Source organism: Danio rerio, chromosome 11 (assembly GCF_049306965.1).
Source record: "Danio rerio strain Tuebingen ecotype United States chromosome 11, GRCz12tu, whole genome shotgun sequence".
NCBI lineage: Eukaryota > Metazoa > Chordata > Actinopteri > Cypriniformes > Danionidae > Danio > Danio rerio.
The window spans coordinates 26,532,856-26,556,413 of NC_133186.1; the positions used below are offsets into that span (position 1 = coordinate 26,532,856).

Genomic DNA, 23,558 nt, shown 5'->3' on the forward strand with positions numbered 1-23,558 from the left:
TTTTACTTTAGTAACTGTTTGAGATCAAAATATTATTAGTTGCAGACATGTTTACATATTATTAAGTGTATTTTCTGTAAACACACACCCAAAACTCAAAGTGTCCTGCACGTTAGCACCTCTTTAAATGGCATGTACAGAATCTGATCTGGGATCAGTTTATCATACGAAGCGCGTCCGTCAATCAGTCAGTCAACGCTTATGCATTCACTGATTTAGGGGTTGCATAGGAAGCCCGACAATTGACACAGAGCTTTAATGGAAAGAAAATTGCAAACATTTTTATATTCATTTCAATGTGTTTTTAAGATTAAAATATGGGAGAAATATGGGAAAATACTTGAACAAGATGATAGTGGGATAGAGCGGGAATATATACGGCAAAAACGGGAGGATTGATATGTATGAAGTGAACAGGAAGTGTTTCGGAACAAGTTTTGTGAGATAATGCAAAACATTTTTGTGAGATAACACAAATATCTTTGAGAGGAAATGCAAAAACTTATTTTTTAAAAATATTTTTGTCCTATCACTCATCATTTTTTTTTTCCACCCATTTTTTTCCCGACCATCACATCCCTTCGGAGTCGCTGTATAAATCTAATGGTAGAGCATGAAAAACAAAGTATCGATGTTCAAATTTGGCAGGTTTGGTTCAATCAAAACAATCTCTGTTGTGACTGCTCTTGTTAAAGCTTTTTCAGATTAAGCAGCAGAGAGAGTAAAGATTTGTCCGACCACTGCACAAGCTTAAGGAAATCAGAAATTATTAAATTGAGTCAGAAAAGAATAACAAGGTGATGTGTATGAAAAATGGTGCCATTATTACTTTTCATATTTTGATAGATATGAGTTTGACTCAAATTTGAAGTATTTAAAGAGTTTTATTTATATTGTTTATGCACTGAGATTTAAAGGCTTTTAAAGAAGTAACTAAATAACTTTTCAGACAGAGTAATTAGAAAAATAATTCAAAAACAATTTTAATGAAGTACTTTGTAATTAGTGATTAATTACTTTGTTCAACTTACCCAATGCTAATTACAGCACACAATTTATGCTTAAACCTTTACTACAAAATGTAAAATATTGTATATTTTGGTTCAGCCTTAAATCGAAAACATGAGCAGTGTGAACGCCAAGTGCAAATATATCATAATCTTTCTTAGCAGGACCAAGAGAACCGAACTACAAGTGTGAACACACCCTAACAACAGCTTGGCCAAGCTAAGATGTATTCCTATTTATTTTATCCCAGTAATCCAGCGAAGAAAGATTTCATAAGCTGACAGAAAATAAATCAACAATATAAGCTGACAGAAAACACAGACACAACAAGAAGTCCATAATATACAAATAAATCAGGAGTCAATCATTTTTAGCCAGTTAATGCTGGTTGTCTTGAAAGGTCAAACTTCGGTTACCATGCAAAACAAACCAGTTCAAAATTCAAATCACAGAAGCAAAGAGACGGACTGTACGTCGCGCTACAGCATATTGGACATGACTCTATCTGTCCTGATGCTGAGCCCACAAAGGAGGAGATGATGGTGATGCTGATACAGACATCATCAGCACTGACAGGCAGGTGCCAACGTGACAAAACCATTACCGCCATCAATGACAGCTTCGTTCTGCATACCACAAATGAAGGAACACAATAACACCTGGCATCCTCTCACTCACCCGAAATCCTGGTCCATAGATTTGAAGAAGAATTTATAGCTGTTGACCGGTCGGTTGCTGAGGACATTTTTGAAATCCGCCAAAGTTACCTTCTCCGGAGCCACTGACAGTTTGACTAAATAGGGAGTTTCCTCCTCGTCTATGTGGTATATGATTTTAGTCTCCGCCATGAGAATATGGTGAGAACAATTGCCGGAGAACAGCGCGTGTTCCTGATGCTGCCTGCCAGTCCAGACGTGCGGCGACAATAAATAAAAAGGTCTGGGATGATGGATGCTAAATGAACGCAATCACGCGTTTGGCGCGATTGAAGCTATGGATTAAGCGACATTTTAAAGCTAGGGATAAGAGCAGAGCCATTATGGAGGCCTGATAGATGTCTGGTGCGGCTCACTATGCGGAGGTTTTGCTGCCTGTGTTACTGAAACAGGAAGGAAAGGTTCACATCCTTGAGAGAATCAGGCTGGAATATCCGAGCTGTTCTCCGGCGCAGTGCTGCCATCGTGCGGTAGACAGAAGACAAGACATGGCCAGTCTGGACTCCAGCGGCAGCGGGAAATGAAGCGGTAAATTAAAATGATTTGACTAAAAAATATATAAATATAATTATTTAAATTCGTTTTTTTTGTTTTTGTTTTATATGTTGGTTTTTTCCTAACAATGTTTAAGGTTTCCTAACAAGGGTTGATGTTTTGATTCACCTTTTGCTGAGTCGGTTGGATTATTTGATTCACCATTTTCAATGCCAGTTTGAGGTTTTGATTTGTCATTTGTGTTGTGGATTTGAGTATTTGATTTATAGTTTGAGCATTTGATTTATTATTTGGGTAGTTGTTTTGAGAGTTTGATTTATTATTTGATTTTAGGCATTTGAATTTTTATTTTTATTTTGTTAGGAAAAAACTTCCATAGTTTTGTGTGGCATTGTATGAATCAAAATGTAATGTATATACAAATTAATATAAGTGTAGTAAATGTGACACCCCCTCATTGTTTTAGATTTAGTTTTTATTTATTGCTGCTCATATAATCAAGTTATTAATGAATTGTGGTGCACAAAAAAGAAAAGAAAACAACTGGGAACTGTCAATCATATTAGAAAGCAATTTACTTAACATTTGCTTATTTATATTTATTAAATGATGTTGTATTTTGTTTCATAGAATTAAAAAAAATATTCTCAAAATTCCCAATTTTGATTCGTATAATTTTATCTAAAAAAAAGTGTTAGTAATTTTGTTGTTTGTTTGTTTTTGGATCTGTATTTAGTCTGACCTTTTTATTTTTATTTTATTTTCTGCTATTTTAAATGTAACTAAATGAAAATTGTACATAATTCCTTGGTGAACTAGTCGAAATTAAATTAGTTTCTTGTTTTTCTTTCTGTTAATGTTTTTTTTTTTTTGTTTGTTTGGTTGTTTCATTTACCAAAATGATTGTAGTTTCATTGTTTTTAGTTTATATTTATCGCTGCTCATAATCAAGCTTGTAATTAATTTTATATGGTGCACAAAAAAAAGGAAACAACTGGGCAGTGTCATATCCGAAAGCTATTAATGTTTGCTTCTTTACATTTATTAAATTATGTTTATGGTTCATAGAATTTAAAAAATAATTTCTCAAAATTCCCAATTTTGATTTGTATAATTTTATCTGTACAAAGTGTTAGTCATCTTGTTGTTTGTTTGTTTTTGAATACATTTGTATTTACTTACTTTATATTTAATAAATTATGTCATATTTTATGGTTCATAGTTTATTATAATTCCTTGGTGAAGTAGCTGAAATAGTTTCTTTTGTTTCATTCATTCATTTTCTTGTCGGCTTAGTCTCTTTATTAATCCGGGGTCGCCACAGCAGAATGAACCGCCAACTTATCCAGTATGTTTTTACGCAGCGGATGCCCTTCCAGCTGCAACCCATCTCTGGGAAACATCCACACACACACGTACACTACGGACAATTTAGCCTTCCCAATTCACCTGTACTGCACGTCTTTGGTCTGTGGGGAAAACTGGAGCACCCGGAGGAAACCCTCGCAAACACAGGGAGAACATGCAAACTCCACACAGAACTGACAACTGAGCCGAGGTTTGAACCAGCAACCCAGCGACCTTCTTGCTGTGAAGCACTACCTATTGCGCCACTGCGTCGTCCCAGAAATAAAAAATAATTTCTCAAAATTTTGACTTTTATACTTTTATCTAAGGGTTAGTCATTTTGTCATTTGGTTTTGTTTTTATATGTTTCTATCATTTTATTGTAATTTTGATTATAGTTTAAGTCACAAAAAAGAATTACAGAGATTTCTTAGCCTTTTGTGGTTTATTTTGCTGTTTTTATTAATAATTCTTCTCATAAACATATAACACACATTCACTCAGAAAAAAATGTATTTGTTTGAATAATAATTATTAATAATGAATTAGATCTTTGTCATTATATATATGAACATTGTGTTAGACATTTTTCAGTGCTGTGCGTCAAATATAAAATGTTTTAATGCCTGAATTATTGTTTTGACAGTCCTGATGTCACTCCAGGCAAAATCACAGGAAATGTCAATCAAATTAAGCAACACTACAGTCATCGTCTTATTGCAGTCCATTAGACATTTTGCTTTTTGTTGAATTATAACATCTCTTCCCAGTATCAAAAACATCAAGCCTATTGATGCACTTGAGCCTACAATGTAATATGAACTGAAAAAAAAAACCTACATCAAACCAAAGTAATCCAGAGGTTAACTTTTATTTGAATTTATTTGATTCTGCTTTGAACATGGCAGCGAACTCGAAAATAAGGTCATCAATACTAAAACTGCTTCAGGATGAGAATAATCAAGCATCCATTATATAGCATCAAACCAGAAAATTCCTCCTGCAACCTTGTGAAATTCTTACACGGAAGCTTTAAAGAAATTCAAAGGGCAGTTAAAGTGTCATGAAATGATCATAACAGGCATAAGCATTGCTTCATAGCTTCACCTTAATAAGATACAACTACGCATAACACAGATCTGAGTAACCCAGAGAAGAAATGTTCACGGCTATGAATATACACAGCCGTGTACAAGCTGCTAAAATAAAATTGACTTCATGTTGTACCTTAATGGATTAGCATCAGTTTCACTCTAACTTGTTTGCTAATGAACACAAAGCTGGCGGTTAGAAGAGAGCATGGAAGCAAATACATTGAACTAATAGAATATTCAAACAGTGACAAAGAAGTTAGTAAGGCTTGTAAAGTTAATATGAAAATATACAAATGATAACAGTATTTGTTGGTGACAGGATATAAATGAAATGAAAGAAATGTAGCTTGTTAAATGGTAACAGTCATCAAAATGAACAAAAAAGAAAAGATTTAAATGCGTTTACAATATTATCCTGACTTGCACTATGAAATAATTTGACTAAATTAATTGTGCTTACCTGTAAAAGTGTAGGTTTAACATTTATAACATAATTTATTAAGCCTTTTTGATGTTTTAATTCAACCTGGGCTAAATTATGAGCTTTTACATGACCAAACAGACCAAATTCAGCTTTATAGGCAAAATATAATTGAGTGTGATTTAATTAAAGGAGTAGTTCATGCAAAAAAAGAATTTTTACTCATTATTTACTCTCCCTCGAGTGTTTCCAAACATTTACAAGTTGTTTTCTTCTGTTGAACACATAAGAAAATAATTAGACTTTAGAATTAACTTCCCTAGAAGGAAAGTATAGAAATCAATGCTTACATGTTTTTAACATTTTTCTAAATATCTTCTTTTGTGTTTAACAAAAGAAAGAAACCCAGAGTTTTGTAAGTCAGTAAGTATTCACAGAACTTTTATTTTTCAGTAAATTATCCCATTTATCCTTTATTTAGCATTTATAACATAATTTTTTAAGCTCTTTTAATGTTTAGTATCAATCTGGGCTAAATTATAAGCTAAATTATGGGTAAATTATCCATCTTATCCTTTATTTAACATTTATAACATAATTTATTAAGCTTTTTTAATGTTTTGATTCATTCTGGGCTAAAATAGGAGCTTTTATATGACAACACAGACAAGAAACAACAATATTGACTACAGAACTTTTATTTTTGGGTAAATTATCCCTTTTATCCTTTATTACACATTTAGAACATAATTTATTAAGCTTTTTTAATGTTTAGATTCAATCTGGGCTAAATTATGAGCTAAGTTATGGGTAAATTATCCCTTTTATCCTTGTTTATATGTCTGCGTAATGCTACATTTATAAATTACAGCTTTAAGAATGCACAGTTTAAACCTGCTGAGAAAAAAAGATGTGATTTTGCTATAGCTTTTGCAATATTTGTGGCCATACTGATTTAATTACCAAATTAATCACCTTAAAACTGTAAAAGTGTTGCACGGTATTTGATTCCATATCAAATAAGAAGTTTATACCGTTTTAAGTTTGCTATATATTTGTGTCACAGACATGTTTCGTTCTCAGTTAGTGTAAATCTCCCATTGTAAACATTCAGACACTCAGGACACATCAGTCTGTGTGTGTTTACTTCTCACTCATAAAGCGTGTGACAAATGTAGGGAATAAAATGCAGACTGTGTTATTATTAGTGCTGTAAAATGTTCGTTTGCCATTATTTTAATATATCAGTCATCCGAAATACTGCTGGTGAGACTCTTTTGCTTCCTGCAAGCTTCACGAGAGCAATGGAGGATCTTGAGTCAGAAAAAAAATTGTACAGCTGTGTCCCTCTCTCCTTTTCCTCTTATTCCCTTGCCACACTCCTGCCTCTCAGCATTTCATTCTTCTTCCATTTTCAATCTGCCCCTGGACCAGCCAGTGGCAAAGTACCTCTCATTTCCAAGAAGCTTTTTCCATCTCTGCAAAGAGAAAAATAGAAAGAGAGAGAGAGAGATGGTGTGAATTTGGACACACACACACAATATAGCATTGATACATACACAAAATGTTGGTTTTATTCTCTACTAAAGACATTTATTCAAAATAACTCAAATACAATAAAATGCTGTTTTTTAGAGTATTTATATTGCGTAAAGGTGACATGTTTTTAGACATGATTATATTTGTTTTTAGACAACACCTATACCAATGTTTTCATTTCAGAAAGAGGTGAAGAAATCGGTTTTTGGTGGAATGAATGGGGAAAAGGACCAGAATAACAAAATTTTTAATTGAAATCTGAAACAAATGTTATCAGACTGTTATAAAATACACCAAATATTACCATTTACTCAAACACAAACCTAAGAAATGCAGTAAGTCTAGTGTCACACTACAATTAAGTTCATAATGATTGATCATGTTTATGATAGTTTGAAAAAAAGTCTCAAGAGTCACATCCTTCTAGTCTACACTACCTGACAAAAATCCTGTTGCCTATCCAAGTTTTAGAAACAACAAATAATAACTTGACTTCTAGTCGGCTTATATGAAAGGCAAAGATTAATAATAAAATGATCATGCCTTGATTTTTAATGATTTAATTAGGACAGTAAGCTCTGACTTTGCTTAGAAAAAAGTCTTGTCACTTAACAGAAATAATGTACAGTATAGAATATAAAGTCATGCTGCAGTGGAAAAAGAATTGATATTGTGTTTGACTCCCATGACTCTCATCCATATATCTCTGTAATGACTCAAATAACTTATTAACAAAGTCATCTGGAATGGCAAAGAAATTGTTCTTGTAGGACTCCCAGAGTTCATCAAGATTATTTGGATTCATCTTCAATAACTCCTCCTTCATCTTACCCCAAACATGCTCAATAAGGTTCATGTCTGGTAACTGGGCTGGCCAATCCTAGAGCACCTTGAACTTCTTTGCTTTCAGGAACTTTGATGTGGAGGCTGAAGTATGAGGAGTGCTATCCTGCTGAAGAATTTGCCCTCTCCTGTATTTTGTAATGTAACGGGCAGCACAATTGTCTTAATACCTCAGGCTGTTGGTGTTGCCATCCACTCTGCAGACCTCTCGCAGGCCCCCATAATGAATGAAACCTCAAACCATGATTTTTCCTTCACCAAACTTGACTGATTTCTGTGAGAATCTTGGGTCCATGCGGGTTCCAATAGGTCTTCTGCAGTATTTGTGATGATTGAGATGCAGTTCAACAGATGATTCATTGCAAAAATCTACCTTCTGCCACTTTTCCAAATGATTAACTAGAAGTCAAGTTATTATTTGTTGTGCCTACAACTGGGATCAATTACAAGACTTTTGTCAAGTAGTGGAGTATTTCTAGTTGTCTTGGTACACTTTAAATGTATATGTTTTGAAGTGAAGCACATATTAGACCTGTAAACCCCTTTAAAGACTAAGACAAATGGCAGAAGTCAATCACAATCAATGATTTTACCTCTGTCCAGGTCAATGGCTTTTGGGGAGCATATTTTGGACATTTCTGCTTCCTTCAGAAGATTGTTCTTGTAGTCTAAGGAAACAAAAGGCATATACACAAATTCAAGTCTATTTCAAAGGTGATGCAGCATATTTGAAGGAAATATGAGGTAAACTCACCCAATTTTGTTTCCTCCTGCATGCTTGGCCTCATGTCTGAGTAGCTACGCTCACATTCTTTCTTAACACTTGACGTGGGGCTTCTAGATGTATGAAACACAAACAGTTAATCATATATTTATTAGACAATTAATGTTCACAGATGACATTTTAAGATCTGTGATACTCACACATACGTCACCGTCGGTAAAGGTGGGCTTTCAACTTTCCGTGGATCATAATCTTGGCCTAAATTTGAAATAAAATATAATATCTGCAGATTTTAAATCAAGTTTGCTGTAAAAAGAATATTTGAGCATACAAACACAACAGTACTCAGATAGCAAGCACTTTTGGGTTGATTCAATCTAAACACATTTTTATTTCCTCTATCAGCCGGTCTCAGCTCATAGTTATTGTATGCATGGCAGTTCCACTCTCTGTGTAGTTGTGTATCTACATTCAGCCCGAGCTTGTACTATCAGAAACAGGCCACTCTCAGAATAAAGTAGCCCTGATGACATTAAAAAAAAGGTTTGGCAGTTAAATTGTGATTGATGTCATGTGTTTGATTAAGCATGCTCTCTCTGATTCACTCATTGATAAGCTGATCTATGTAGGCTAAAGTTAAATATTTTGCTCGTGTTTAAAAATGTTTGCTGATTATTCACACTTATCAGGATGTTTGCAAGGTTAAGCAGGCAAAAAATGCTTTTGATGTTACGTATATTGGTAAAGTTTTGTGTCCATGATAAAAGTTCTGAAATGGTGTACACATCTAATGCTTTTACAAATATTTATAAGCCAGTGATTATGAGCTTTATTATGTATAGTTCAATATATAGTTCTGTTTGTTTATTGTGGCATAACTTAATCCCAGCTATTATTCATACGGCTAATATATTTAAGTGAAGTTAATTTATTTACTAATTTCGACAGGATCACATGCTTATGATTGTTCATATCAGGTCCCGCATTAGCCTGTGATTGATGCACCAATCAGATGATTCCTAAATCACTATACAAAAACAGAGTTTTTTATCTCAGTATCTTCATCTTGAAGAATCCCCCTACCCACCTCTACTTCTTTCTAGATGGGCGACACAGTGGCCCAGTCATTAGGAATGTCTCTGTTGAAAGTCCCTACTAAACCAATCAACATTTCTGTGCAGAGTTTGCTCATTCTCACTGTGGGTTTTCCCTGGGTTCTCCGCTTTTCTCCCACAGTCCAAACAACATGCAATCAAAGTAAATTGAACATTCCAAATTGGCATCATAGTCAAGCTCTTAGCAAGCCGTATATCTCTCCTTAGCATCCCTATATCTCAAACTCCCCTCTCTCCCTGCTAACAGGGCTCGAGGATCTTATAAGCTCAGGGCTCTTTCCCGGGACAGCATGCCAGACAAGATTATTACCAATCATCAGCTAAGTGTGATCTTTTAAAAATGTTAAATGTGTAAAATGTTTAAAACTTAACTATTGTATTTATACTGCATTATATTTTTCGGTCCCACTTTATATTAAGTGATCTTAACTACTATGTATTTACATCAAAAAAATAAATACAATGTACTTACTGTGTTTATAATATATTTGAGAACACGGGGTGCTTTTGAGTTGGGATAGAGGTTGGGTTATGGACAGGTTTGGTGGTATGGGTAGGTTTAAGGGTGGGTTATGGTGTAAGGGATGGTAAACAGTGTATTTACAAATGTAATTACAAAATTTAATTACAGATGTAATTACATACATGTATTGAATCAAGCATAAGTACATAGTAAATACATGTATTTACACAATAAGTACATTGTAACAAACTATCAATTCCTTTGTAGGTACATATTAGTTAAGGCCACTTAATATAAAGTGGGACCTATTTTTATTTTTTATTTTTACTGCATTGTCAATAAATATTAATTTGATATTATTATTATTCAAATCATATCATTTTCTGTATTGTTTGTATTGATTGCATGTCTTTGAACTGTAAGGGAAAGTGGAGCACACGGAGGGATCCCACGTGAACATGGGGAGAGCATGTAAACTCTCAACCTCTGCCAACCTCGAACCAGCGACCTTTTTGTTGTGAGGTGACAGCAGTACACACTACACCACCATGACGCATAAATTTACATTATAAATACATATTTATGTACTTGAGAGATATTTATATTCATTTTAGAGCAATAACATGGAAATCAACAGATGGATGAGACCAATAAAACAACAGTAACCTTGTTTTTTCCGGTGTCGTGTGAGGAGAACGATAGCCAGCATGATGAGGGCCAATAGGAGGAGAGTTGCCAGGATGTAGCCCAGCTGCTGCAGGAAGTGAGTCCTTTGCTCTGATAGGATAACGTTGATAACATGTGGAGGCACTTCCACCAAATTGGTGTCTAAAAGAGAAGATGATCAAGAACATGAGGAGTTTGGCCTTGAACTTGATGCTTTTTGTTTTTTCAGTAACCACCAGAGGGCTCTGTGTTACTAATATAGTTTACAGACACACAGAATCATCTACTGTGGAAATGAAATCTTTAGCTATTTTGAAGGAGATGTGTTAGATATTTAATCATCATCTGATTTCATGAGGGTTTTAAAAATGACCCAAGATCAAATGCTATTTATATTTTATTCTTTCAACATGAAAATGTTCTCCATCCCATGTGGTAAAAGGAATAAAATCAACACTTGCCAGGAAACTAACACAATATGTAAATAATGGCTAATCATTGAAAATAATGTTCAGGAAAAACAGATTTCTGAATCTGATTTGCATTGAAAAAGAGAAATATGAAGGAGAGAACGGTTGCTTGTAGAAGGCCTGCTGTGACAAATCAGGGACTAAGCCAAAGGATAATGAGTAAGAATGGTTACTCATAGAAACCATACTTGCTGATTTTCTGTTGGACATTTGTATTTACTCATTTAGCAAATGCTTTCATCCAAAATGAATGTCTATGAAACAATTAAAACCTACTGGAATTGTTATCAGTAGCCCATATTCTGCGTTTCAATTACTAAAATGCCATATTTGTAATTTTCAGCTGTTTGTCACTGATTTTAGGTGTTTGTTTGCAATTTCCTTTAGACTGCTGGCAAGTGAAAATCGCAGCTAACATTGTGTGTGTAACTGGCATTAGTAAATTACATTGCATTTGACTAATAGGAAACTAACGCATATGATCTTTTGTAAGTTACAAAACTTGTAAGTCCCTTTACCAAATTATTACCACAAAACATACAATACATCATTTTTATATGCATCCTCGCTGGACTCATTTAATGACCTAATGGCCATCATTGTAAAATACATTTTTATTTCCAATTGTCCTGCAAATAGAAACTCTAAAAAGATGTGCTAAAACAGAGTACAATGGGTGATCCGGGGTGCATAGGATACCCTGAGCTCTCTGTAAAACATAATTACGGTAAATTACCATTCAACCAGTCTGGTTAAAACCGATGATCTTGCCTGTCATCTTAACAAGGCTACTCAACCTGTTCTTATTTGACAGACTCGGATTATCGTACCAAGCAACGGTGCAGAAAGATAAAACAGATTCAATAAATTGTTCATAAAACAGTGTCATCATGGAACAAACCCTCAACGATTGAAGTTTCCTCCGACTTTTTTGAAGTCTTTTTTATAGACAGGCTGAATGTTATGTTGGAATGTCAACATGTTGTCGATAATGACCCCTAAAAATTGTGTATCAACAATTTCAATGTCCAAGCATTTAATATTTGTTATGCTGAGGGTAGGAGAAGACTTCCTGTAATCTATCATCATGTCATTTGTTTTATTTACATTCAACTGGAGAGAAAATCTATCACACCAGGAAGTAAATTCTTACACAACAGGACTATGCCCCAATTCCTTGTTGTAGTAGACTTACAATCACTGAATCATCAACATATGTTACTTTACACTTCACCTCCAAGTGGGCTGTACAACCTCATGGAGCTTTTGCTTGATTCATTTATTGTCTTATGTTGTGTTTTACAATATATATAAAATAGGTGTGCATAGATTAATTTTATAATTGATCTAGACTTATCTAGATAAGATGGTTCATTTGAATTCATTTGAATTCTGCCGAAGGCATTCAGAATATGTGTGCTACCCAAATAGAAAGTCTTTGAGAATGGGTTTCTCAGGCCACACACACAAACACACATACACACAAACACACACAAACACACTTTTCTTTCCATTTGGCGTGCGTTATTAAATTCCATAACATTCTGACCAGTCCTTACTCCTTATTTGGGTCTAATACCCCAGTTTGTCATGGGGCATGAATGAAATGTTCATGAGTTAAAGTGAAACTGCTCAATTGCAGTTAAAGCCAAGCATCCTGCTGACTTGATTCAGGTCATGTATACATCTGCGCTAAAATATCTAGGTGAAAGTGATCATATCTTGCGTAGAATAGACCCAGCTCCCAGCCCAACTTTGGGAATAGATTATTCTTTAGATAGAATAGATATTTATAGCGGATAAAAGTCTCTCATTAATGCAGCACGTTAATGCCGATAACGGCCCAACACTAATATAAAAATATATATACTGAGTTCATAATATTTTTTGTGTCCACACATAGATCTGCTATCTATTAAATCAAAACAAAACTGTTTACTCATACAATGATCATTACCATAAAATCAAGCAGACTAATTTACTTAAACTATTAGTAAATTTGAATAATCTCCAAATTATTTAAATAGTATTATAAGTTTAGAGATGAAGGCCTACCCACATTTAGACTAGTCTCAACAATACTTTGTTCTAAATAGAAAACCCATTATTAGCCTTTTACAATCTAAGTATACTTGAATTAACGTCAATGTGTTAGTCCAAGCTCTAAGAACATCGTATAGCGTGCCACGCTGCTCCGTCTATCGTGTGTCTGTTACTAATCTGCACAGGAGCTTGTGGTGTTATGGACTTAAAGTAATCTACTAGAGATAATAACACAAAATCTTTTTGAATAATTCAAAACATAACAATTTATTAGTCAGGTAAATGTGTATTATGCCAACTTATTCAGTCAATACAAAACACTAATTCTCAAAGATAAATTTATGATCAAAAGATGCATACCTGACTTTAAAATATAGTATGGAGTATGAGAGCTACACAATGGGGCTAATCTGGTTACAGAATGGCCCGAACCTCTTGACACTTTTGCTTAACAGTCAAACCAAGAATCTCCTTCAAGGTATGTGTGGAACATCAAAAGGCATCTGAAGAGCTACTGCCTATATGGAACAAATGGTTATTTGGTAACAGCATGTTTTTTTTTTTTTTTTTTTTTTTTTGTAAGTCCTGATAGTATATTTTGTTTAATGATAAAAGGCATCTCTGTATATCTGTATATAATTTTTTCATATTTCATTAAAATGTAAAAAAAAAAAAAAAAAAAAAAAAGAAAACATTGTTATGAACTGCCATGTGGTTGTGTCTTCTTTTTTTCTTGACCTTTATACAGCATTTTCATCCTTGGCACAGCAACCTGTAAACGTGAGCATGCGAGGGCTTGACCCTCATCTGAAGACGACTGCAGAAGCAGAGATCTGGCATTAGTTGTAAACAGATGTTGAGGTGAGAGAGTGCACTGTGCAATGCCTGATCCTGAACAGAAACTTGTGTTGGCAACACTAAAGTCAAGGCAAAGTTGTAGAAAATACACACACTGACAAATATCTACAATACATGCATTCTAAATGGCTTTGGACAAGATGATCAAACAAAAATGTAGACGTTTAGTTTTCAGTGAACTTGTTTTTTTAATTGCAACTCCAAATTCAGTGAGAAAGACCGGAAACTGCCACGTGTTTTCAGCCAGAATGAGATCTGCTTATTTTCCTGGCAGAACTACATGGGCTTAACTAAGAAAAGTGGTGGAAAACAGAGGGAGGAATGGGGAGGTACTGTGTGGTTTATTTTACTGAGTGACTGAGTCGAATTGCTTCCACAGGAAAATTTCATAAATTAAATAAATAAGCCAAAGTTGCACCACTTCATCTGTGATGCAGACATAATAAAGACACGAAGCCTAAAATGACGACAGGAGATGACAAAATATGACATCATAGTTCTGAGAAAAGAAGTATTATGGGATGTGGAAAATCATTTAGCGGCTGTTATGCTTGGAGCCATGACTGAAAACCTAAAAAATAAGCTTGCTGCTTAAGATCTTATACTACTGTTTAATTTTTTTGTGTGTGTGGTAAGACTAATAAGAATAGTTAATTACCTGTTATACATATACATTACAAAACACAGTTCAATACTTATTTAAAAAGCATGACATTCAATGTAATTTTATACAGTACAATAATTATGCTTCTAATAAATCCCGCTTAAATAATCATAAAAATGTATCATGGCTTCCACAAAAAATATCAAGGAGCATGACGTTTTTCCAACTGTTACCATAATAAGATAATAATTTATGTTTCTTAAGCATCAAATCTGCAACTGGAATCCTTTCTGACATCGCTTCTAGACACTGTTAACATAGGGCTTCCTTTTGGCACAGTACAGTTTTAACTGGCATTTGAGGATGTAACACCAAATCGTGATACTTGACAAAGATTTGCCAAAGTAGTCCTAAACTCATGTAGTGCCAGGTTCTTGATTTTATTTGCTTTTTTAATTTGTTTGTTTATTTAACAGGGACAATACACTTGACATTGTTATACAAAGACAACCGATGTTGCGAACATAGGGCACATGGCAAAAAGCTAATTTGCAGCCCCCATCCCTGATTAGGCTTTATAAAAAAAAAAACACACAGACAATGCAGCAAACATGTACAGTATATACAGAGCCACAGAGCTGTAAGTTCTGATAGTGATTTTAAATTAACAGGCATGGCATTACACAGATGTGAACCTTTCACTGAAAAGAAGGACTGACCCATAATGGTTGTGCATTTGCAGATTTTACAATTTCCACACACTGCCCCCCTAGTCTTTGCCCTATCACTGCTAAATTTATGTATCAACTCAGACTACTTTAGGGGCAAGACCATGTATACACTTAAACATGGTTTTTAAAAATGAAAAACTTTAAAAAACCATCAAAACCTAACAAGTTATATTTTTTAAGAATTTGACAATGATGTCATTTTATTGGTCTCTGATCGATTACTTTTAAAGTTTGTTTGTAAAGTGACATTACATGCTTAACAACTGATTGAGTAGCTTGACCCAAGAATATTGCTAAATAACACATACGTCATAATGTCATAGCATGCACACACATTTGCGCTGCTTTAAGAGATATATACAGTATAGTCTTATCATAAAAAACGCAGTTTAAATTTGTCTTAGTAGTTTTAGACGTGGGCGAGGCAGTGGCGCAGTAGGTAGTGCTGTCGCCTCACAGCAAGAAGGTCGCTGGGTCGAACCTTGGCTCAGTTGGCGTTTCTATCTGGAGTTTGCATGTTCTCCCTGCCTTTGCGTGGGTTTCCTCCGGCTGCTCCGGTTTCCCCCAAAGTCCAAAGACATGTGGTACAGGTGAATTGGGTAGGTTAAATTGTCCAGTGTATGAGCGTGTGTGTGGATATGTTTCCCAGAGATGGGTTGTGGCTGGAAGGGCACCCGCTGTGTAAAATCTTGCTGGATAAGTTGGCGGTTCATTCCGCTGTGGCGACCCCGGTTTAATAAAGGGACTAAGCCAACAAGAAAATGAATGAATGAAAGAGTTTTAGACGTTTTCTTAATATGGGCATCAAACTTAAGCTTCAAGTCAAAAATGAAACCTAGGTTTTTAAATTCACTAACTTCCTTGATTTCCTTTTGGTCAATTTGGATTTAAAGACATTCACTGCTTTGTTTTTAACAAAAAACACATTGAATCTCGATGCAGTGCCACCTGAGGGTTCGAAGATCACAGTTGTTCGCTTAGGTTTTCGCCCTTGTCCTTTATGCACTGAAATTCCTCTAGATCCCTTAAATCTTTTAATAATGCTATGCACTGTTGAAGGTGAAATATCCAAACATCTTCCTATTTTTCTTTGAGGAACTTTGTTTTTAAACTTTTCAATAATTTACTGACATATTTGTTGGCAAACTGGCGATCCTCGGTTCATGTTTGCTCCTAAAATACTAAACCTTTCTTGGATGCTGCTTTTGTACCAAATCATAATGACAATCCCCTGTTGACATCACCTGTTTCAAATCACATCATTATTTAACCAATTTACCTGATTACTAGCCCTAAATTGCTCCTGTCCCATAATTATAAATTGATAATTTTTGTTAGGAACCACTACAAATGCAAAATATATGCAGATATATTGCTCCTTCTAATATACCACCCACACTCTCTGTAAGAAAAGGACATTCTGCCTACTACTTTCCTAAAACATAGCCATTAAGTAATTGTAACCTGTGAAAAACAGTTACCCTGTACCCTGCAATCTGAATGGTAACCTCTTATTGTGCATGTTTGAACCCACAGCAGTGAGGAAAACACAGGCTAATATCTCCGGCTAGATTACAGTAATCACTAACAGCTGAAGGATCTTCTTCCCTCGTTTTTCAGGAGAGCTCATAAAACGCCGGATATGACTGTTTGCTGGCAGTCAGCAGCCGTGGTAGAGAGAAAAATAAAGTGTTGGATCATAATATCGCACTGTTGTGCTCTTAATAAAATAATTTTTACTTAACCGTCAACAAAATTTTGCAACACATTAACTTCTATTGCACCTCCTGTAACTCACAAAACCACAAAGCAGGCTTTTACACAGGAGCTGTGATTTACGGTTACGATGTGTTGAGTCGAGCTTCAGATTTCCTTTGCATGTTCACGGTGCGAATGATTTAAAAACAAACGCTTCCAGATTTTGATTAGTTTTCTTGTTTTCGAGAACACGCTTATTATGAAGACATCGAATTTGGGCTCATGATGAAAAGTGAATATTTATGGGCCAAACAATCTCGAACAAGGCTTCTATTGGGATTTGTTTTGGAACGCCCTGCTTTAAGACCATTGGGGAACATGAATATAGTCCAAACTTGCAACTTCTGAACATTTATGGATATGCCAGATCCTCTGGAAAGCTTTATGTGAGTGTTCGCATGATTCCAAGCAGCTGGTTCAAAATGGCCGAAGAACAGTTTAAGAGGATAAACAGTATTATGAAAACTCTGAAAAGGAAGTGCTTTTATGCAATGGCTGTTTTGGAGCCAGACAGTTGTCTTTATTTTTATGCTTAAACAAGACGGGGAAGGGACAGACACATTTTGGATGGCTTGAGGTTTGGTTGAAGGGGGATTTGAGAGGATGTTGAGGGTGGGCTGACCTAAATCTACTACAGTCTCCTCCTTATGGCTCACCCTCCTATTTTCAAGTCGAGTTAAAGCTGGCCAGATGCTTTACAGATGAAGCAAACTTCCCTTTTCCTGCAGATAAACAAGACTCTGCCCAAAAAGAATCCGAAAAGGATGAAGACAGAGAGTAAATATCCAAAAAAGAAGTTAAAATTGAAAGCAAAGTAAAGAAAAGCAAAGTAAAGAAACAGGAGAAGGGAAATGGAATTTGCAAGGGAGGAGACAAAGTGCAAGAAGGAAAACAAGAAAGACAGAGAGGAAAGTAAAATAGACCAATAAATAAGTCGAACCACAACTGCAGGACCAGTTAAAAGAGAACAAGTGAAAGCTTGTGGAGGATAAACAGCCAATTTGTATGACATTTGTGAACCATCTACACTGTACAAGGGGTGTCTAATGCTCTGAATGAATAGTTTTTGATCGGTTTAATGCATCCCTGCTGGAAAAGCACCACACAATTCTCACACTACACAAGTACTTTTTTACCGATTGTCTTTACTTGTCAAATGAACTGTTAACAACAGCGACTGACTCATGAAGAATTTATATAGACTGTGGTGCAGATTGATTGATTAAAGATATATAAATTAAAGATATATAAACAAAACAATGTTTCAAAAGTGACTCAAAACACTCATAATGGTGATTATTTAACTGGTCATGACTACTCATCTCACAATTACACAAAAAGAAAGGCTCAGAAAACAGAAAATAAATAAAACATAATCGTAATGCAATAAATCGTAACGCGTCATAATGAATCATAGCATATCATACCATAACGCATCATTACATATAGCATCATAGGTTAAGGTAATGTAAAGTAACAGCGCAACAAATTGTAATGCATCGTAACTTATCGTAACATAAGGTAATGTAACGTAATGTAGCGTAATGCAACAAATTGTAACGCATCATAATGAAGCGTAACATATCATAATGCATCATAGTGTATAGTAATATAAGGTAAGGTAATGTAACATAAAATAACGTAATGCAACAAACCATATCATAACATAAGGTAAGTTAATATAACGGAATGTTGTGCAATGGAACAAATTGTAATGCATAGTAATGAAATGCACTGTATCGTAGCGTATGGTAATTAAAGGTAATGTAATGTAATAAAGTAATGTACATAATGCAACAAATCGTAATGCATCATAACATATCATAACATAAAGTAAGGTAATGAAACAATCTAGTGTAATGCAAAAAATTGTAACGCATAGTAATGAAACAAAACGTATCGTATCATAATGCATTGCAGCAAATAGTAACATAAGGTAAGGTGATGTAATGTAAAGTATCATAGCGTAAAGAAACAAAATGCAATGCATTATAACGTATTGTAACATAAGATAGGGTAATGTAACTTAACATAACATATGCACATATGCAATATGCACACTTTCTTTGGACTCTTTTAAAAGTGCTCTTGAATCACTGGTAAAACTTCAGTGTTGTGTTTCACAAAAGAAAAAATTATTATATGGGTGTGAAACAAAACAAGGGTGATTTATGGTGGCAAAACTATCCCTTTAAGAAAGCCAAGACAAACAACTGGCAACAAAACGAAATACAGTCAGCACAGCAGAGTGTTGATGCACACTGTTTTCCCAAGAACAGTAATATTTAGCTGTCAATAATGAACTCAGCAGTGCAGAAAGTGTTTAGCTCATTTCTTTCATACCCAAAGTCTGTGATTATCCACAAGATTCCACTGAGGTCTGTGTAGTCTAGAGTCCAGTCGGCGCAGAGTTTTACTAAACCATAGAAACTGACTTTCCCACATTCCCTTATTAGTGTTTTTTTTTTTTTTCGACAAATCTCCACCCTGCTTTTCCCAAACTTTTCCCAAAAAATATTCAAACTTAAGCATTCATTTATCTTTGTCTAATATATGTATTTATATATATTCCATCCTTATTTTTGTCTTCCAATTCACATCATCCCTGTCTTATGCAAACAACAAAAAAGACCTTTCTTATCCTGCTTTCCTCCTGTCTGACTGGCAGCACCTCAAAGAAAAATATATGGCTATCGAATGATCCGAACCAAAGCTGAACTGAGAAAGAGAGCTGTGACAGTGGGAGAGGGAACGCCATTGGAATGCAAATGAAAAAAAAAACTAAAGAAAAAAGCAGCCTTGAAGCAAAAGAAGAATAAGCTTTAAAGGAGAACTATTACATTTTAATGAAGGTGAACGTGGCAATTCAGACAGCAGGGTAATCAGATCTTCAGGATCACCTCAAGACTTTTTTAGGCCACGATTGTTTGTTTGAGTTCATGACTTGTGATTACTTTCAGCCCTTTTTCTCTTTCTTTTGAATGCATGTTTATCATTAGGTCAGTGCAGACTGAATTTACATGAAATAAGCAGGAGATCAAAGTGTTTTTCTTTGGCTCGATAAATGCTGACCTAGTCGTGCAAAACTTTTCCACAAAACAAATACTGACTAAACCAATCTTTCGAAAAATCAGGAGAACTCCTTAGCCTCAAGCTCTGGTTTCAAAGATATGACTATTTCACTAGGAAGATGCTCTCTTGTCCTACATCTACTTGCTTGAGCAACTTGTGAATTGTGGTCCAACTTTGCTGACAGCCATTTCAGACTTCCATTATGATCTGCAGACACGCATTCACTGGAAAACTATTTACTAGAATCTGCGGTACAACAAGTCAAAACGGGACGAAATAACAAACAAGAACTCCTGACAGCAGCAACTATTCTGTGTGATCAGCTGGGATCATTTGGGAAAATCCCTTGTTTGTTGTTAATGTGTTTTTATAGTACATGTCAAGCAGAGTTTAAAATTAACACCCAACAAGTTGTAAATTGTTAATCATGAATTGACTTTATATGTAATTGTTTTCAGAACCTTAAAACAGTTGGTCGCATACTAAGAATCACCAGCTTCAAAAGATAGCACTCGACTGAATAGATGTTATCAGTGGTTATCAGCTGATAGATATGGGCCAGTAGGGTTTTGTATGTGCCTACTGGTTTGGTCAGAAGGCTGTTATCATCCATACACATGGTTAATCAGTTATACTAAAAGGGAAGACAACAGATGCAGATCTGTTTTTACATTACTGTGACAGTTGGATTTAGGGTTGGGGTAGGGGTAGACGTTAATAAAATACAATTAATGGGAAATTTAATTAAATAATTCTCATTAATTTCCAGCCGCAGCCATATGTAATCTATAGTGGATAAACCATGTGGATGGTTGATAACAGCCTTCTGAGCCTACCACTACTGACCCTACTGGCCTATATCTATCAGCTGATAACCACTGATAAAGCCCATTCAATCAAGTGGTAACATTCGATTCGGCTGCTAAGAATAGTGCCACTTATAGTCTGAATATTCAATAAACTAATAGATTGTCATTTCTCTCTCCAGTTTTTTTTTTCAAATACCTCAATTCACAGTGATTAGTGCAACTTTGTTCAGTCCTGGAAAAAAATATCAAATGTATGGTTATTAAATTAATTTACTATTTTGGACTTTTCAGGTGCATGATATTTCCAATCCAGGCTAATTGGAAATACATGTCTCATTTTTGAAAAGCATAAAATACTTTGCTCTGGGTACACATTCACTATATGGTGCTCGCTGTCTAACATTTTTGCAAATCTGAAATACATTTTGGGTACATTTTGTTGTATGTTTCAGATTCATGTCCCTCTTGTTCATGTCCATGAGAAGGCAGGGCTTGTTGTACAAATCATCGAGTGAACCACTGACCTAAGCCCAACTGTAAAACATGAGTTGTTTTTCTCTGTTTTTGCCCTTTGATGTGCTAAACGGACGGACGGAAGGGAATTTTGTGGCCTTGAGGATCGAGCTGTGCTTGATATGGATGGCTAAAAGATGCATAACAGTATTCTTCAAAAGCGCCAGGTGCAAAATGTTTGACCCTGATCATATAGCCTCAGAATAAACCCATTTTTTTGTGTTACTAGCAAGACGGAGATCAAGCCTGATCAACTTTCTCTCTCATTCAGAGGATTGCTCTTTAGTCAGCACCCAAATATTAACTATAAAGTTGGAGACCCTCTTTGCAGAAATTTTGGAAGCTCAGTCATATGGGGTGAGAGCACACCATCGGGTATTCAGCTACCCAGTCTATGAGGAGAGAGATGATGGCACGTCTATGAGCTTGTATATCATTATATATAATGCTTGTGGTTTATTACTCATTCATAATCTGTATTTTATGCATTTAATCATTATTAATCATGGTTATTAAAAGCCTTTTATGCATTCACATTGTATTTTGTTAATGATGCTCATAATTAGTTTTGTTAATAATTAGTTTTGTTTCTTATGAGAGTAAAGCTGTTTCTCTTACTTGGGTCTTCATTGGGAAGAAACTGAGGTTCATCTGTGGGCTCCTGAGGGACCGGAGGGCTCACAGTAAGCTGGAAGATGCGTCTCTCATGCAGGCCGCAGTAGTGATGGTGCAGATGACAGGAGTATATCCCCTGATCTAGAAGCTGGATGTTGGAGATGATGAGGGAGAAATCCCCCTGTGTGAATGCTGTGGCCGAAATATTCATCTTCTGCTGAACAAACAGTGGCCCATAATGACGCCTCTCCCCGGAAGCGTACAGGTCGATGAGTCGATCTGCACGGTCGTGCCGGACCCCCGGAGGCTGACGATCCCAGTGCACTACCTGTTGCTGATCCTCTTGACTGTTGCCCTCTGTCCAGATGGGACGGCGGTTAAAACAAGGGAGAACCACCGTGGTGCCCACCAGAACCACATACACTGCCTTCTGACCATCCCAAAACCGCCTCTCCTTACGAGCTGAGAGAAAACCACAGGTGGATCAGTGAGCAGCTTGAATACAAGTATGCATATATGTATATATAATGACTGTTTAAACATTTTGTGAAGAAATTAATGTTTGTGTTAAACTGGTCAAAAGTGACTGAAGATATTTGCATCATTACAAAAAAAAATCTGCTTTTATAATCCACAGAATACAAACTAATTATAAATAAAGAATCCTGTAAATGTATCAAGGTTTCTCTCGGTATATATTATTTATAATACAATATCCTGTTTCAAACTACTAAAAAATGTCAATAAAGATCACTTAGTTTAACTGTAAAGGTTTGATTAACATGTAATAAAACATGAAACACCTGTAAATTACAGAGCAGCTAATTTTATTCTGACATTTACTTATAAAATATGTACAAGAATAACTGATCATACAGACATTTATTATACTGTAAAGGATTGAAATTTTCTTGAACACTGAAAAGTGTAAAGGTTTGTAAAAGTATAAAGATGTAAAACAACAATTATTATGGGAGATAGACTTTTAGGTATGTCATTAAATTATTTTGTTCTAAATGCACAAGAATTTTGGGTACATCAATTATTTTTTATATTGAATTGTAAAAATGTATGATAGTCATTCATATTTGTTCAGGAAAAAACAAACATTGCACTCTAATGTACCATAAAGTAAAGCTGTATTACACCGTAATTTTTGATACTTGAAGACACCTTCAAATTATAAACGCATATTCATATATAATTTCTTTAAAAAGCCGGCGAATGGAGTAGAACAAAATGCAAGTGCAAAACTTTCTCTTCAAATGGTCTTCACATTCTTTCCATTCTTTGTTCTGCTGCCAGTTCCTTATTTGGCATGAAGTTGAATAGTCTGATCGAGAGGCAGGTTAAACGCCAAGAATGGCCAGACAAGAACCTGGATTATGAAGTAAATTTACCAACCTGATTTGGTGACATTGAGCTGAATTTTGACAGACTCATACAGGTGACAGTAGTGATGATGCAGGTTACAGGAGTAGATCCCTTTGTCACTCGTTACAACATCTGTATATAGGACAAAATCACAGAATGTATTTACACTACAAATACAATGAGATCAAAACCATTTTCAACAAAGTGAATTAGTTCAAAAACGTTTCAGACCCCATTTACACCAGTATTTAAATCTTATTACTATAGTTGTATATTGATT

General features: G+C 35.2%; 2 protein-coding genes and 1 long non-coding RNA gene across 11 annotated transcripts in view; 1 reads left to right on the forward strand and 2 right to left on the reverse strand.

Moving 5' to 3' along the window:
• dvl1b (dishevelled segment polarity protein 1b) overlaps positions 1–2,131 on the reverse strand; it is a 120,074-nt gene extending 117,943 nt beyond the window's left edge. For 4 of the 5 annotated variants that reach the window (XM_005169298.6, XM_073915991.1, XM_005169297.6 and 1 more), the window contains exon 1: positions 1,687–2,131. In XM_005169298.6, the coding sequence (XP_005169355.2) occupies positions 1,687–1,856 (170 nt within the window). In that variant the 5' untranslated portion in view covers positions 1,857–2,131. 5 annotated transcript variants of the gene reach the window in all.
• Positions 1,452–10,872, forward strand: LOC141376606 (uncharacterized). Its single transcript, XR_012387164.1, has 3 exons — positions 1,452–2,252; positions 9,550–10,287; positions 10,380–10,872. It is a non-coding gene; the product is annotated as an uncharacterized lncRNA (long non-coding RNA).
• Positions 4,419–23,558, reverse strand: part of mxra8a (matrix-remodelling associated 8a) — a 28,816-nt gene continuing 9,676 nt past the window's right edge. For 2 of the 5 annotated variants that reach the window (XM_068224192.2, XM_073916018.1), the window contains 7 exons: positions 23,309–23,410; positions 21,908–22,366; positions 10,432–10,593; positions 8,388–8,445; positions 8,218–8,297; positions 8,057–8,131; positions 4,419–6,559 (listed from right to left, as the gene is read on the reverse strand). In XM_068224192.2, the coding sequence (XP_068080293.2) occupies positions 6,534–6,559; positions 8,057–8,131; positions 8,218–8,297; positions 8,388–8,445; positions 10,432–10,593; positions 21,908–22,366; positions 23,309–23,410 (962 nt within the window). In that variant the 3' untranslated portion in view covers positions 4,419–6,533. 5 annotated transcript variants of the gene reach the window in all.